We start from the raw sequence: 16,565 nt of genomic DNA, 5'->3' as shown, positions 1-16,565 counted from the left end.
CCTAGCACTCGAGGAACAATAGACACAGTGACGCAAAGCAAGAAAAGACGAAGCCTAAATGAATACAGCAGAAAACTTAAGCCTGGGTAAGCAAAACCGCGAAATGCGCATCCCTTTTTTCCACACTGTTGGGCACTACCCATCAATGTCGAACACACACACACACACACACACACACACACACACACACACACACACACACACACTTGAGCGCGCACACATTAAAAAAAGGTCGACAGCGTCGACGAGAAGCTAGCTTCCCTGTACAAAGGGTTGTAATGCGGCGAAGCATCTTGAGAGTCGGCGTCAGTCGTGAGAGAGCGCATGACGTCAAAGTTAACGTCGGCTCTCACGATGCGTTGCGATTGCGTACTATTCGCAGCGAGTAGAAGAAGTGGGCAAGGGCTGGTCGTGTGCCAACCAAAATGCCACCGGAGTGGCTGTCCAACATCAAAAGAAGCGTGGAAACTTGAGGCCGGTTGGCTCATGTTGAGACGCAACAGACGACAGTGTGTGCTTGAATGCGACTCATTCTTTGTCTCAAGTATTGCTCTGCTTCACAACATGAAGAGACATGTGGGCCGGGTATCTCCTTAGCCTACCTCACACGAGTGTAGTCGAAAAAATCGTGCAGCGGAAGCACGTTTTATACGTAACACTTCCTCAACAGTGAGGCGTCGCCTTCTTTCTTAGAAAAGTAAATATAAATAAAAGCTCGGACGCCTTCTTATGTACGGCGCTTACAACTATTTCAGGTGGACTCCTAATTTATAAGTTCATAACAAGCAACACAAAATATTGTTCGCTCGCCGTATCTTGGGTAGCTGCGAACGATCGCATGGACGTCGGCAGGTTTTGCCTTGGGAGTGCAAAACCGTCATGCAATACGGCGCGTGGTGGAGGTGGGAGGGGGGAGTGAAGTAGCGTTGGTGTAGCTCAGAGAGAGGGCGCGCCTGCTGGTGTTGCTTTAGGAAGAAAATTGCACATTTTGCACCACCCCTCGTCTAGCTGCTAAAGCTCAAGAACGATCGTGCACCATTGTAAGCAAATGGAACAGTCGCAGTGATTCATTGGCACCCTTGTGGTACACACCCGCATACCAGTGGCACATACCCGCTTCCGGGTATGTAGCTAGTGTTGCGATCGGCCTTTGCAGGCACCAGATATCCGGGATGAAGACGCCGAGGCCGCAGGAAGGTGAACTTAACAGAGGATTTATTTACAGATGTATATGGCGAGAGCTCTCTTGAAGGCGCTCGGTGGCTCATTATAAGAGTACTCTCTCCCCATATCTCTAGATTGGGGAAATGGGTCTGGACCGCACTGTACAATAATAGGTCCTACCGCACTTCCGAGGGTCATTATGCCGGCACCGCCCCCAACATACATAACCCAAACACATGTATGGTTCCGGCGACGCTGTCTCATCCGGCGAATCACGCTCCCAACAAGTATGTGATGTGATGAATTCGTCATCTCGATGCTCAGCCCGGCGACTCCTGCTATCTGACGGCGGTCGCAGGCCTATTTGCCGTGCGTGCACCTTTACCTTCTGCATTAGCGCTCGTGTCCTTCTTGTCCCTTTGTCGTCGTTCTGTTCTCGAGCTATAACTATCGTCATGTCATACCAACTAGCCCAAGCTGCCACACTTCCAAGTTAAATTTCTAGTTATTCGGGCTTTTTTTCGTGTGTTTCTCTTCATCAATCAGTCCTCATAACCCTCATCGCAGTCTCCATTTGCCGTGCGCGCACCTTTACCTTCTGCATTAGCGTTCGTGTCCTTCATGTCCTTCTTGTCTCTTTGTCGTCGTTCTGTTCTCGCGCTAAAACTATCGTCATGTCATACCAACTAGCCCAAGCTGCCGCACTTCTATGGCAACTACAATGGCATGTGCCTGTACATCTGGCGTTGATTTGAGTGCCGGCGGCCTAACAGCCAGAGACGCACGGCGTGGTGGTCCGACATCCGTCTTCGGCGGGAACTCCGCGTTGTGGTCTTTCCTGGGGCACAAAGGCGCCACAAGTCGCATTTCCGCGCTGGCCTCTGTGACAGCAGTGCTCCGTCGAGTAATTGCAACTACGCACCTCCCACAACATGAAAAACAGCCGGACGCCTTCGAGCTCCTACATGGTGAGCCTCTCTTCCGTCCCGGCGCCCGCGGCAAAAGGTGGTTCGCCGATCGCAACTCTAGCCAGCTAGCTAGCCGCCTACGTCTCGGTGCTCTCGTGATCCCCCTTGGGGTAAACCAAAATTAGTACGGAAGGGTAAAATGATTTCACGAATACGTGGGAGAGGACAAAGGCCTCTCCCATGTTCCGCCAGTTAACCCGGCCCTGTGTTTGCTGCTGCCAATTTATGCCCGCAAACTTCTTAATATCGTCTGCCCACCTAACCTTCTGTCTCCCCCTAACCCGCTTGCCTTCTCTGGGAATTCAGTCAGTTACCCTTAAAGACCAGGGGCTATCCTGTCTACGCGCTACATGCCCGGCCCATGTCCATTTCTTCTTCTTGATTTCAACTATGATACACTTAACCCCCGTTTGTTCCCTAATCCACTCTGCTCTCTTCTTGTCTCTTAAGGTTACACCTACCATTTTTCTTTCCATTGCTCGCTGCGTCGTCCTCAATTTAAGCTGAACCCTCTTTGTAAGTCTCCAGGTTTCTGCTCCGTAGCTAAGTACCGGCAAAATACCGCTGTTATATGCCTTCCTCTTGAGGGATAGTGGCAATCTACCTGTCATACTTTAAGAGTGCTTGCCAAATGTGCTCCACCCCATTCTCATTCTTCTAGTCACTTCAATTTCGTGGTTCGGCTCCGCGGTTATTACCTGCCCTAAGTAGACAGTCTTTTACAACTTGAAGTGCACTATTACCTATCTCGAAGCGCTGCTCTTTTCCGAGGTCGTTGCACATTACTTTCGTTTTCTGCAGATTAATTTTAAGACCCACCTTTCTGCTCTCCTTCTCTAATTCCGTAATCGTGAGTTGCAATTCGTCTCCTGAGTTACTCAGCAATGCAATGTCATCGGCGAAGCGCAGGTTACTAAGGTACTCTCCATTAACTCTTATCCCTAACTGTTCCCATTCTAGGCTTCTGAAAACCTCCTGTAAGCACGCGGTAAATAGCAATGGGGAGATTGTGTCCCCCTGCCTTACACCCTTCCTGATTGGTATTGTGTTGCTCTTTATGAAGCACTATGGTAGCAGTTGATCCCCTGTAGATTTCTTCCAGGATGTTTATATATACTTCATCGACGCCCTGATTTCGCAGAGAAGAAATATAAAGAAAGGTAACCTAAGAGAGAGAGGAGGAAAGGTAGTAAATTAACTTTGCTTGCCCCGCTATCGGGAAGCGTGTGAGATCATGCATTTCTGCCACTCGTTACCTTTTCGTAGTAGACGCATTCGCTTATCAGCATGACGTCGGGGGCCACCATGTCATTGTGATATGGGGCGCCCCACTCTAGCGTACGGACGGAAGCCTTTCCCCTGAGGCGGTCACGGTTTTCCTCGAGGTTCTTCTCCAGCAGCGGCACGAACTGCGGGAGATCGGTGAGCAGGACGTCGTTCCTGCGAACCGAAATCAAGCACAGAATATTTTTTGGAGCACCGAATAAACACTGGGGAGAGAGATGTATAGTATTTGTTGGCGCGATGAGAGAGAATTCTCGTGGGCATTATGTACATAGTTGCGCGCACAGGGTTTGCAGCCGGGCCCCGCCGCGGTGTTCTAGTGGCTAAGGTACTCGGCTGCTGACCCGCAGGGCGCGGGTTCGAATCCCGGCTGCGGCGGCTGCATTTCCGATAAAGGCGGAAATGTTGTAGGCCCGTGTGCTCAGATTTGGGTGCACGTTAAAGAACCCCAGGTGGTCTAAATTTCCGGAGCCCTCCACTACGGCGTCTCTCACAATTATATAGTGGTTTTGGGACGTTAAACCCCACATATCAATCAAGGTTTGCAGCCGGGGGGAAACGGGGACACCGGCTTCTGTCACATAAACGGGCCGTCAAGTCTGCCTTGTATATCTATCCAGTCGGATATGTGGCGTCATTGTTTGTAGGGCGGCATTTTCACATGCACGGTTTAATGCGATAAAGCTCGTTACGCAGAAATTCTGGCGTCGGTGTCATTGGTTCTCAGCGAAACATCACCACCTAGTCAGTAACCATAACATCGAGGAAGATGGAAATAAAATAAATGATAAAAGCGCGCGCTTCGAATGAGAATCGAACCCTGGCCGTTTGCGTGGCAAGCAGGCATTCTACTACAAAGCCACACTACGCCTGTAACTGCTTCTGAAAAAAAAAAGAACTCTATGAAAGTGATGTAGTAAAATAAAACAAAACAAAAACAGACTTCCATTCCAACTCTTTGGCGAGTGGGGGAGGGACAAACAACCTCACTCGTGCGCCAGGATATATACATATATATTCCAGCGTGAGTATATATATATATATATATATATATATATATATATATATATATATATATATATATATATATATATATATATATATATATATATATATATATATATATATATATATATAAGTTGGGGGCTTAGCTCCCCCCAACTTTCCTCATTGGGGGGGAGCGCACATGAACGTCATGTAATGGACGTCAAAAACACGTACGCGAAGTCGTGGTTTTTATAATAGAAGTTTTCAGCCTGTCTAATCAAACTTAGCGTGTACCCGAATGGAATACCGGGCGTGAACTGCGCATGCACGCGCCTGTAAAACATGGCCGCGCCGCTGAAATCGATTGCCGTCCACCTCGAATTCATCGAGTGGCCGTCGCGCTCTCTGTAGCTCGCTAGCTTCGAATAAATGCTTTCATTTGCTTGAGATTCATGGTCTTAACCTTCGACAGCAAATTGTTTGTGTCGATTCGGCAATGTTTTCGAGAGATTTACTCAGGTAATCAATGCTGTAGGGTTAGTCAGTTACGCTGTTGGAATCTCAGGAGTCGTAAAATGCGTGACGATAGTTATAGCGCGAGAACAAAACGACAACACAGAGACAAGAAGGTGTGTCGTCGTTTTGTTCTCGCGCTATAACTATCGTTATGCCATACCAACTAGCCCAAGCTGCCACACTTCTAAGTAAAATGCGTGTTTTCTTGTTTTTAGTTGTCTTCGTTGTTACATAGATGGCGCCACGTGACGTGGTTACAGCCATGGGGCACATTATTTGGTAGTACGCCCGCCTTTTTTGTTACCGAAATACCGGACAGACTAAAAACACCCAATAACATCCGCAATACTTCGTTTGCGTCAGCGTCTGTTAATTATCACTAATATTTTGTCTAACAAAGAAAACGAGCTTTAATTTTACACGTAATTCTTTCCTCCACTTATAGCGAGGGTCTCATTCCGGCAGCCTTGATGCCTTCGGGTGGTATGCGAGAGATTATTGGTCACATGGAGGAAGGAAAGTTTATTCCTTCATTCATGATTTGTCAGCTACCAGATTGTAATAAGATCACGCGTTACGTTACGCCAACAAGCAAAAATAAAAGCGTAAAATAACAGTAATGGCTACTGGCGGCGCTGACTGACGCTCCCACGTTTATATTCAAGATGGACAGGGGGATGTCCGCCGCCGTAGCTCAGAGGTAGGAGTGTGGAGCTTGGGCTAGTTGGTATGACATGACGATAGGTATAGCGCGAGAACAGAACTACGACAAAGAGCCAAGAAGGAGACGAAGGACACATCGTCAGCAGACGATAGTTGTAGCGCGAGAAGAGAACGACGACAGAGACAAGAAGGGTCGTCATACCAACTATAGCCCAAACTACCACACTTCAGAGGTAGAGCATCGGACGTGTTCTTCGAATGTCGCAGGTTCGGCCACAGCCGGCGGCAACTAATCTATTTGTCCACTTTTCTTTCTTCGCATTCGCATTAAAGGAATACTGACACAAAAGCATTGGCCTCGCGTATTGCTGATGGGATGTGTTTCTGGGGGCCTGTCAGTCATGACACGACACATCGTTTGATGCAGCACGCGACAGGTGCATAATAACAGGACCATCGTTATCAACCAATTTCCGTTCAATTTGAGAGAGCTCCAAAAACTGGGTGCAACTGTCGCCACCTAGCGTGTGCAGCTCTTGACCACGTCAGCACACAGAACTGTGACACACTTCCGCTCACTCCGCATCAAGAATCACTTTCGAATAGGAAACGAGACTGCAATGTCACCAAACACAAAACTTTCTAAGCGTGCGTCACGACCATGCACTCGCAACCAGTCGCCGAGAAATATAAACTGCGGGAACAAACGTGGGGAAAGAAAAATGGCAGCTATGACGTCATCATAACTTGTTTTGTTGATTGCAGCGTGGTGACGAATGGGAAGTAGGGGGTCTTCTAAGTGTGGCAGCTTGGGCTAGTTGGTATGACATGCCGATAGTTATAGCGCGAGAACAGAACGACGACAAAGAGACAAGGAGGACACGAAGGACACCTCTTGTCTTTCGTGTCCTTCTTGTCTCTTTGTCGTCGTCCTGTTCTCGCGCTTTAAGTATCGTCAGGTCCTCTAAGAGTCACCTTCGAGGATGTCAATGGCACGATAGAATCGAAGGCTCACGCAAACTTCAAAATTATTTCAAAATACCTTCCCAGCGATATTCGCTGTTGATATTTTGCAGATGATAAACGAATGTTCCTGGGAATCGACCCCACAGGCTATCTCGGCCGCGATATTTTGTGTCAGTGCCCCTTTAAATTTACCTTTGATAACATCACCTATACTTTCCTTGGCAACATTTTCTGTTAGTTCAGGCGCACTGGCAGACTGAGCTGCTCAGTTTGAGTCTGGACAAGCAACTCTGGGCGATTAAGCAGGCGAATGAAGCTGCCGGGAGACGCTGTCTCTGTTAGCTCCTAGCTTAGTGTACTAGCTAGGAGCCCAGCCAAACAATCTGCCGGAAATTAATAAATTTTACCTCTCTATTTCATTAAATTGCGTCCAACAAACAAAAACAAACACTAAAATTTACAGTTCTTCGTGTATGAACGCGCCAGACCTCAAAGCAACGAGTGGGTAGTTCAATGACCCATCCATTTACAAAGCGCTCAGACTTGTCTGATCATCATCTTCTGCAAAAAGCACCAACAAAAGGAGCAGCTGACGTATAGGTACGCGTGCTGCCTCACGGATGCGTATGGACCCTTCAATTATTCGCAAAAGAAAAAAAAAATCTAGGATAGCTAATAACGGCCAATGTTACACATTCGCTCGCGTTTCCTTGCGGCACCGTTGAGGCATGCACCGAGTACCGAAGCTAGGCTATTGGCCTCGAGGACATACTGTGGCGCCACCTACGTGATGACACACTCACAGGATGCCGCGTTGTGTGTTTTGCTAGAACACCGCACTTCCTGCGCTTTTGCTGTGGACACCAGGTGTGCTTCCCTTTGTTTTGAAGCCCAGTGCTTAATGAAGCGGTAAGACCTGATAATACGAGCAAGCTAACTGATTGATTGATTGATTTGTGGGGTTTAACATCCCAAAACCACCGCATGATTACGACAGACGCCGTAGTGGAGTGCTCCGGAAATTTCGACAACCTGGGGTTTTCCGATGGAGGCGGAAATGTTGTAGGCCCGTGTGCTCAGATTTGGGTGCACCAAGTACGAATCGGTGCCCCCAGTGGCACTCTCGCATCTAATCAGCATAGTAAATAGTAAAATAGCGACTAAGAACCGGTGCAGCCATGGGGAGACAATGCAAGGCGAGCGCACGCATCCCATCTGTGACGTCAATATGATCGCAACGCTGGCCTCTCTATTGGAGGCCCTCGCGTCCAATAGCAGTTGAAAAAGCGATGCGCAATGAGCCCGATTACGCCATCGCGTTTTGCTCTTGATCGCGAAAATGAAGCGCCCTCCAAGTTTCCTTTAATAACGGCTGCCCAGAATCCCTGATGATGCGTTCCATAAACTGTTTATTCCAGCCTTATTTACGCCTTGAAAACCGGGAACTTGGGGGAGGGAATCGCTCTTATGAAAGTGAACCTTGAGTGTTTAATGGCGACTTATTGCACTCCTAATGGGTGATCAGACATCCATTAGGCATGCAATGGATAATGTCATTTAGCATTGAGTTCACATGAAAGAGTCAAATAACCACACGCATTTTAGTTTCTGGTGAGTGAAGAACATAGACTTTTATTGGCCGTTGCTAATGTCCCGACACATCCCAAGAACAAAAACAACAAAATTAAGAGCATTAACTGCCACCGTAAAATCAGTTTATCACAATTTCAACGTTCGTTTTCTTTTTCGGTACCCTCATGCAATAAACAACTTATATTAAAATGTGCACTAATGTCGTGTTCCAGTAGAATATGTAAATATTTTGACATTTCTCACACTCTGAAATACATGTAGGCTAGCTAAGTCCATTAGCTATTCCGAACCCTACCCGAAAGGTGATCGAAGAAATGCTGATGAGTGCAATAAGGTTTATGGTTCAAGGTGGCATATATATTAGAAGAAAACGTTTCCTTATTTTAACTAGCACATATTGATCGCACAGGCAAATATGAACAAAGGTGATGAAGTTATGCTGTCTACTTTATTCGCTCAGAGCAGGAGCGTAGCCAGGGGATGGCACACCAAGCCGCGTATTTGGAAGAAAGAGTGCGAAGAGGCGCCAGCGCCAGCATCAGGATTGCTCGCGCGCTATTGGTTCCTCTCTGTAGGGGACGTGCTTCCCTTTCTGCATCCCTCTCCTTGTAAGAGCTGAGCCAAACCATGCTACCCGCAAGAGTTGTAGAAAATGACTTTTTTGTTTTGTTTTATTCAATCAACCACTGCATCGTACGCGCCACTGCTGGCATGGTCGACGCTCATGTGCGAATTAAAGTTCGAAATTATCATCTAACGTTCAATCACATGCATCGCACTTCTGTCACACACCATACCGATTCCAACTGCCCCTGCAGAAACGCGATTCCGACTGTAATGGCAGACGCCCAGACTCTCACGTCTGAATTAGACGCCAACACATCAGACGTGAAGCGTGTTTCAGTGAACGACGCAGTTCCGAATGACATGGAAGCCTCGCGCACATTTACGTGCGGAATAAGACGCCAGTTCGGCCGGCCCATCTGACGTGAAGTGCCTCCTCGTCGACCTCTGCACGGACGGATGCGCACGAGTGTCTCGCCGGCTACAGCAAGGCAGCTAGTACGACGATCCACGTCGTATTAATTGCATTGCTGCTGTCTGTGCTGAAGGCGTAGCGGAGGCACTTCCCGTTGACAGTCGGAACCTCTTCGCTCATTGAAACCATCACCGTGCTATCGCCATCTTATCGAAATTCACTCGCTCGCGCCCTCGCCGCATGGTAGCGATCCATCCAAGGCACCGAAGGGGTGGTGGTAGTGGTTAGAAGATGAGAAAAGGCGCCTAATTTCTGCAACCCGGTCGGGAGCACGGCGCAGTGCCTGCGGGGAAGGGAAAAGGGAGAAGAGTGGAAAGAAGAGAAAAAGATTAAGTGAGCAGTGGCACGGTCGTCATCAGCACGAACAGCCTTCTGGAAGCAAGGGTGGCGGTGGTAGTGGTGGTGGTGGTAGTGGTTAGAATGAAGAGGAAAAAGGCACCTAATTTCTGTCTGCCTTCAGGCGACACAGCGCAGTGCCTTATGGGGGTGGGGGGAAGGAGGGATAAAAAGAATAGAAGGAAAATAGATGGAGAAGAAGACAGGCAAGCGACGGGAAAAGAAGGAGATAGGAAAGTAGGGATCCGGTCGAAGCAGTCCAAGGGCGGGGCGCCACAATGCGAGAGCTGCACGGCGTCAGGAGACCGCGGAGGGCGAACCAGTCGGCGGGAGCTACGCTGACATCGGAGATCGCGAGGGCACAACCGTCCAGCTTGAAATCCTGCGAGCGATCCCGTAGTGGTTAGAAGATGAGAAAAGGCACCTAATTTCTGCAACCCAGTCGGGAGCACGGCGCAGTGCCTTGAAGCAAGGGTAGGGGTGGCAAGGGGCCCGTCCTCAGTGGTCCTCAGGGGCGAGGGTGCTTCAATTCACCCCATGTCTTTGCTTCAAATGACCACGAAGCGGACAATCTTGGGGGAGTTAACAATGCCCTCTCCGAGGCTTCCGCGGCGTCTGAATAGGCAGCTCAACCACCCATGCAACTGAAGTCTTTTCTTCGCTTCCTTATTGTGTTACCCAGACCCCGTCCCTCGTTATTACGGATTATGGCGGGGGCTGCGCCGCTTAGCCGGAGAAGGTCTATGGCAGAGCGGGGAGCATGGCTGAAAATGAGGTGGTGGTGGTGGTAGTGGTTAGAAGATGAGAAAAGGCACCTAATTTCTGCAACCCGGTCGGGAGCACGGCGCAGTGCCTGCGGGGAAGGGAAAAGGGAGAAAAGTGGAAAGAAGAGGAAAGATTAATTGAGCAGTGGCACGGTCGTCATCAACAGAAGCAGCAGTCCAGAAGCAAGGGTAGGGGTGGCAAGGGCCCCATCCTCAGCGGTAGGGAAAATGAGGTGCAGGTGTGCAAGTTTAGTCGGTGTCGCTGCGTTATCCTCAGCGGTAGGGAAAATGAGGTGCAGGTGTGCAAGTTTAGTCGGTGTCGCTGCGTTACCAGCGCGCGCGTCACCAGCACGTCACCTGCAGAGGCGAACCAATAGCGCGCGAGGAATCCTGAGACTGGCACTGGCATCCTCCTCGCACCCTTTCTTTTCCCTCTTTCGTGCGATGCGGGGCCAGCAATTCCAAATACGCCACCGGGCCCGTGCCCCCCCCCCCCCCCCCCCAATTTTTTCCGCCATGGCATACAGAGCAGGAAATGACCATTTTAAGGGGGTGCTCTCCCCGCAACAATGAAATTGCCCCCCCCCCCCCGAAACAAATTTCTGGGTACGGCCTTGGCTCAAGTTTCCTGTTTAGCCGGTATATGAGGGTCAGAGGTAGGGATTGCATGGCTCAAACTATAGCGTCGCCACGAGTTTTCGAGGTGGAGAAGTGTTTGAAGGCATATATAATAACTGCGGCCATGGGGCGACGTACATAAGAAAGTTCGTGAATACTGTGAAATTGGGGAGTATTTTGATTCGTGGTGTAATAATTGTATATACTGGTTTCCCTGGCTACCTAATAGTCAGGGCTGAAAAATATGCCGACGCGCTCGGTGACCACGCGATGAAATACATGTTGCTTACTATCGAAGGGAGCAAGTCACATTGTCATTATTCTTTTTTTTTTCATCCTAAAAGCCTATTTACACATGATTAGGTAACTAACTTTTGAAGCAGCGAGACTATCCAAAACTTCCATAGAGAACTATTGTAGCTCGGTTTGCAGAATATATTGATTGATTGATATGTGGGGTTTAACGTCCCAAGACCGCCATATGATTATGTAGTGGAGGACTCCGTAGTGGAGGGCTCCGGGAATTTCGACCACCTGGGGTTCTTTAACGTGCACCCTTGCAGAACATATGATTAGACAGTTTGTAACTTTGTATCTGTTCATTATTAGAGCCCTAATTTCTACTCACTGCAGATCCCGCGAAGTACAAAGTTACGACAGACATGCCCGCTTGCCGCACCACGATTGCAGTGCTCTCTCACATTCTGCGTACAAGCGATATGCCTGCCTACCCACGGTTGTGGGAAGCACACCATCGCTTTTTATTTATTCATTTCCTTCTTTTTTTTTTTCGTCCAAGCTTGTTTTCTCACGGACATGACCGGTGCGTTAATTTGGGGCTGCCTGCATTAGTGACGATGCAGTGAGACAAAAAAAAGAACATCTGGAGGCGACGTTGCTACTGCTCTTGGGCCTATTCTGTAGTTGCGTAGTACTTATTATTCGCCGTCAGTAAGCCTATGGAAACCCGAGGTAGACTACGCATTACATAACTAAAACGAAAATGAACTAGAATAAAAAAAAAATTACTCCCCGTCGGGGAATCGAACCCCGGTCTCCCGCGTGACAGGCGGGGATACTGACCACTATACTAACGAGGACCGCCGATTTACGGCAATTACCAACATAATTACTGACACACTGGTCTCAGTCAAAAGTAAAAGATTAATAATAACTAAAATAATAATAATGAAAGCATTCTAAATTTTGGATATCAGTTGAAGAGAATGAGCATATGGGTGCGCCGTATAAAATCTTTCTGAAAGCCGTAGTTCTTGCGAGAGTGCGACAGGCTTGTTGTCGTGCACCTCCGTATTTCTTGGACATTATTATTATTATTATTATTATTATTATTATTATTATTATTATTATTATTATTATTATTATTATTATTATAAGAATACGACTTACGCCATTAAGTCGTCGCATAAGTGACACTACGCGTTTTCACGCGGTTTGACCCGTAAATTTCACGATTTGATCATGGATCGCACTACACAGCTGAGTCTGTTGAGTACCACACAGTTGAGTACCATAGGTAGTCAAAATGTACTTGCACCCAAATCCCACATTTTGCCCTCGTATATGACGTGCTCTCGACCCCCACGTTTTACGACAGTCCGCGATTTACGAGTTACTGGAGTTTACGTGAACAGACGTTCTGCATGTAGCGCACGAATATATATATATATATATATATATATATATATATATATATATATATATATATATATATATATATTGTGAAGAAGAAAACGCATCGTTGGCAAACAACATCGCCACCGCTTGGGTACTGGGTGCTTGGCTTCGCTCGCTCGGCTCGTGCTGATCATCGCCGGCATCTGCTCGACCGTTGCTCTTGTCCGATCGTGTTTCATCGTAGGACCACCATCGCAACAGTCGCCAATAAACCCTTTTTCAATTGGTGGAGGGTGCTGACATTCCCCGTCGCCTGAACCTGGGTGCTGCCATTCGCCGTCGCCTCAACCTGGAGCTGCGCAACCGAACGCTACCTACCATCATGGCTACCAACAACGCGCAACCTGGCTCTTCCACTCCATCCCCCAGCAACCCCGGCGTTCTTCGTTTGCGAGAGCCCAAAGTCTTTAGCGGAGCTGATGAGACTGACGTGGAAGACTGGTTCGCTAACTACGAACTGGTAAGCGCAAACAACAAGTGGGATGACGCGGACAAATTGACTTACGTCATCTTTTACCTCACTGACGTAGCCGAAATGTGGTATAACAACCACAAAAACGACATTACGACGTGGTCCATCTTCAAAACGTTGTTCGCTGACGTTTTTGGCCGACCCGCTGTCCGCAAGTCCAGAGCCGAACAACGCTTGCGGACTCGCGCACAAAAACCAACGGAATCTTTCACAAGCTACATTGAAGACATCATTGGACTTTGCAACCGACTGAACACCACCATGCCCGAGTCGGAGAAGATTCAACACATCCTCAAAGGGATAAATGACGGTGCATATCAGCTGCTCCTCGCCCGTAATCCTGCCACCGTTGCGGAACTTGTTACTTTGTGTCAAAGTTTCGAGGAGTTGAGCAAGCAGCGCGCCCTGACTCGGCCATTTTCCTCACACGCCGACTCGCTCTCCAGTCTCACTTCCGTTCCAGACCACGCACCAACCCTGCAAGAGATTAAAGACTTCGTGCGTGAAGAAGTAGCTCGGCAACTGTCGTTGATTCCCTTCACGCAGCAGCCGCCGTCCTCTCGTCTGCCCTCACCACTCCGCGACGTTATTGCCGAAGAGGTAGCTCAGGCTGTTCCCGTCGCTGCCCACCAGCAGCCTGTGGCCGTGACTGTTCCCCATGCGCCGGCTATGCAGCCCGTGGCCGCGCCTCTTACTTATGCCCAGGTGGTACGCAGCAGACCCCGCCAGCAGCTTTTGCCACCCATGCCTGCAGTTGCTCCCCACTCTACCCCTCTTTCGACACCTTGGGCTGCACCGCGAGTCAGCAATTCCTGGCGCACTGCTGACAATCGACCAATCTGCTACGCCTGCGGTACTCCAGGACACGTGGCACGATATTGTCGTCGTCGTTTCCAATCGCAACACAACGCTACTTGGCCGTTACCGTATGACCCGCCGCCCACGCACCTACCTGCTCCCTATCCTTCACCGCAGTATGGCTACACTAATCTTCCCGGGTCTCAGTCACCCCAGCGCCCAGCTCCGACTCACTCTTCCCGCTCGCCGTCTCCTCGCAGGCGATCTCTGTCCCCAATGCGTCCCCGACCCGCTTCCTCCAACCGGGAAAACTGAACGCCGCAGTTCCAGAGGCAAGAACTGCGCCGTCATCGAAATGCCCAAGTCCTCGCACTTCACCTGCTAACGTCGTCGCCATATCTGTCGATGGTGTTTCTACATTTGCCCTCATCGACACAGGTGCTGCCGTTTCTGTTATAGCCGCCCAGCTCTGCCGCTCCCTCCGCAAAGTGACCACGCCGCTCTCTGGACTATCGCTTCGTACGGCTAGCGCACAGCCAGTCAGACCTCTCGGCACCTGTACAGCCCGCATTTTCATCCAAGGCTCTATGTACGTTGTCGAGTTCATCGTCCTTTCGGTGTGCTCGCATGACGTTATCCTCGGGTGGGACTTCCTGTCACAACATCATGCCGTCATCGACTGCGCACGCGCTGAAGTTCAATTTTCGCACCTGTATGACGAACCTTTGCACGAAACCCTTGAGCGGTCTCCAAAACTCGTCGTACGTGAAGACACTGAAATTCCGCCAGCCTCTCTTGCCGTTGTCCCTGTTTGCTGCGATGACCATAACGACGCTACAGTAATGTTTACACCTTCCGACATTTTCATGAGCCGCAGAGCCGTTTCCTTGCCTTTCGCTACACTCGACGTCACTGGGGGCCGAAGCAATATTTTCGTCCACAACCCCCTTTCTGCACCGCTTACGCTACTTGCCGGCGAATGTCTCGGTCGAGTGGAGTACCTCGATTCCTCTTTATTCCTTAACATGCCAGACGAATCGTGCAGTAGCGCCTCGACCGAACTTCATGCCCTTTCCCCACTGGAATGCTCATCGAGTGACACCTTCTCGAGTTCCATCGCCGACACCTTAAGTGCCCATGAACGCGCCGAGCTTCTTAATCTTCTCCAGCACTTCGCGAATTCATTCGACGTTTCTCAGCCGCAATTGGGTCGGACTTCCGCAGTGCACCACTACATTGACACCGGTTCGCACCAGCCATTGCGTCAAAGACCGTACCGTGTCTCTGCAGCAGAACGTCACGTCATCAACGACCAGGTCGAAGAGATGCTACGCCGTCGCGTTATTCAACCATCGCACAGTCCTTGGGCATCTCCTGTCGTTCTAGTTCGAAAGAAGGATGGATCGATTCGATTTTGCGTCGACTACCGGCGATTAAACAAGGTGACGCGGAAAGACGTCTATCCATTACCGCGCATCGACGACGCCCTTGACAGCCTCCAAGGAGCCGAATTCTTCTCCTCCTTAGACTTACGATCTGGATACTGGCAGGTTCCTATGGCAGAAGCTGATCGCCAGAAAACTGCGTTCATTACACCAGATGGCCTGTACGAATTTAACGTAATGCCATTTGGGCTTTGTAATGCTCCTGCCACGTTTGAACGACTCATGGACAACACACTGCGTGGACTGAAGTGGTCTGTGTGTCTATGCTACCTCGACGACATTGTCGTTTTCTCTCCCGATTTTCCTACACATCTGCGTCGGCTCCAACTGGTGCTGACGTGTTTAACCAACGCTGGGCTCCAACTGAACCTTAAAAAGTGCCGCTTCGCCGCGCGAGAGCTGTCCATCTTAGGGCACATCGTGTCCAAGGATGGTGTTCGACCCGACCCTGCAAAACTGCGAGCAGTCGCTGAGTTCCCGAAACCTACTACACTGAAAGAATTACGCAGTTTTGTCGGACTATGCTCGTACTTCCGGCGCTTCGTGCGAAATTTTGCGTCGATCATGTCACCACTGACCAACCTCCTACGCGGTGATGCAGACCTTTCATCCTGGTCTTCTGACTGCGACGTCGCGTTTGCCACGCTCCGTAGTCTGCTAACATCTCCTCCAATTCTTCGGCATTTCGACCCAACAGCTGCAACGGAAGTTCACACAGACGCTAGTGGGGTTGGTCTAGGCGCCGTCCTCGCCCAACGCAAGCCGGGGTACTCCGAATACGTCGTCGCTTATGCGAGTCGCACACTTACTAAAGCTGAGGCCAATTACAGCGTCACTGAAAAAGAGTGCTTGGCGCTAGTGTGGGCGCTTCGCAAGTTCCGCCCTTATTTGTACGGTCGCCCATTCGACCTGGTAACGGACCACCATGCACTTTGTTGGCTCGCCACATTGAAAGATCCTTCTGGCCGCCTAGCTCGGTGGGCACTGCAAATTCAGGAGTACGACATTCGTGTCATCTATCGCAGCGGACGCAAGCATTCTGACGCCGACGCCCTGTCGCGTTCGCCTTTACCTCCCGACTCGGCCTGCGAAACCACTGGTACCAACTCCGTCGCATCTCTCGACCTCGACTCTTTTACCGGTGAACAACACAAGGACCCGTGGATCGCTTCCCTTTTTAACTGTCTCTCTGGATCGTCAACCACTGCGGTACCACGATCTCTCCGACGTCAAGCTGCTCATTTCGCGATTCGT

General features: G+C 49.6%; 1 protein-coding gene and 1 non-coding gene across 2 annotated transcripts in view; both read right to left on the bottom strand.

Annotated features, from left to right (window-relative positions):
• Positions 1–16,565, bottom strand: part of LOC119170632 (protein N-lysine methyltransferase METTL21D) — a 33,061-nt gene that overhangs the window by 6,635 nt on the left and 9,861 nt on the right. Inside the window, exon 2 of the mRNA XM_075886995.1 lies at positions 3,389–3,572. Coding sequence (XP_075743110.1) covers positions 3,389–3,572 — 184 coding nt within the window. The remainder of the gene's footprint in view (positions 1–3,388; positions 3,573–16,565) is intronic.
• TRNAD-GUC (transfer RNA aspartic acid (anticodon GUC)) lies at positions 11,927–11,998 on the bottom strand. The gene has a single exon. It is a non-coding gene; the product is annotated as a tRNA-Asp (tRNA).

This window comes from Rhipicephalus microplus, chromosome 2 (assembly GCF_043290135.1).
Source record: "Rhipicephalus microplus isolate Deutch F79 chromosome 2, USDA_Rmic, whole genome shotgun sequence".
Classification (NCBI taxonomy): domain Eukaryota; kingdom Metazoa; phylum Arthropoda; class Arachnida; order Ixodida; family Ixodidae; genus Rhipicephalus; species Rhipicephalus microplus.
The sequence above is the reverse complement of the archived record's forward strand: the minus strand, read 5'-3'. Positions and strand labels throughout refer to the sequence as shown.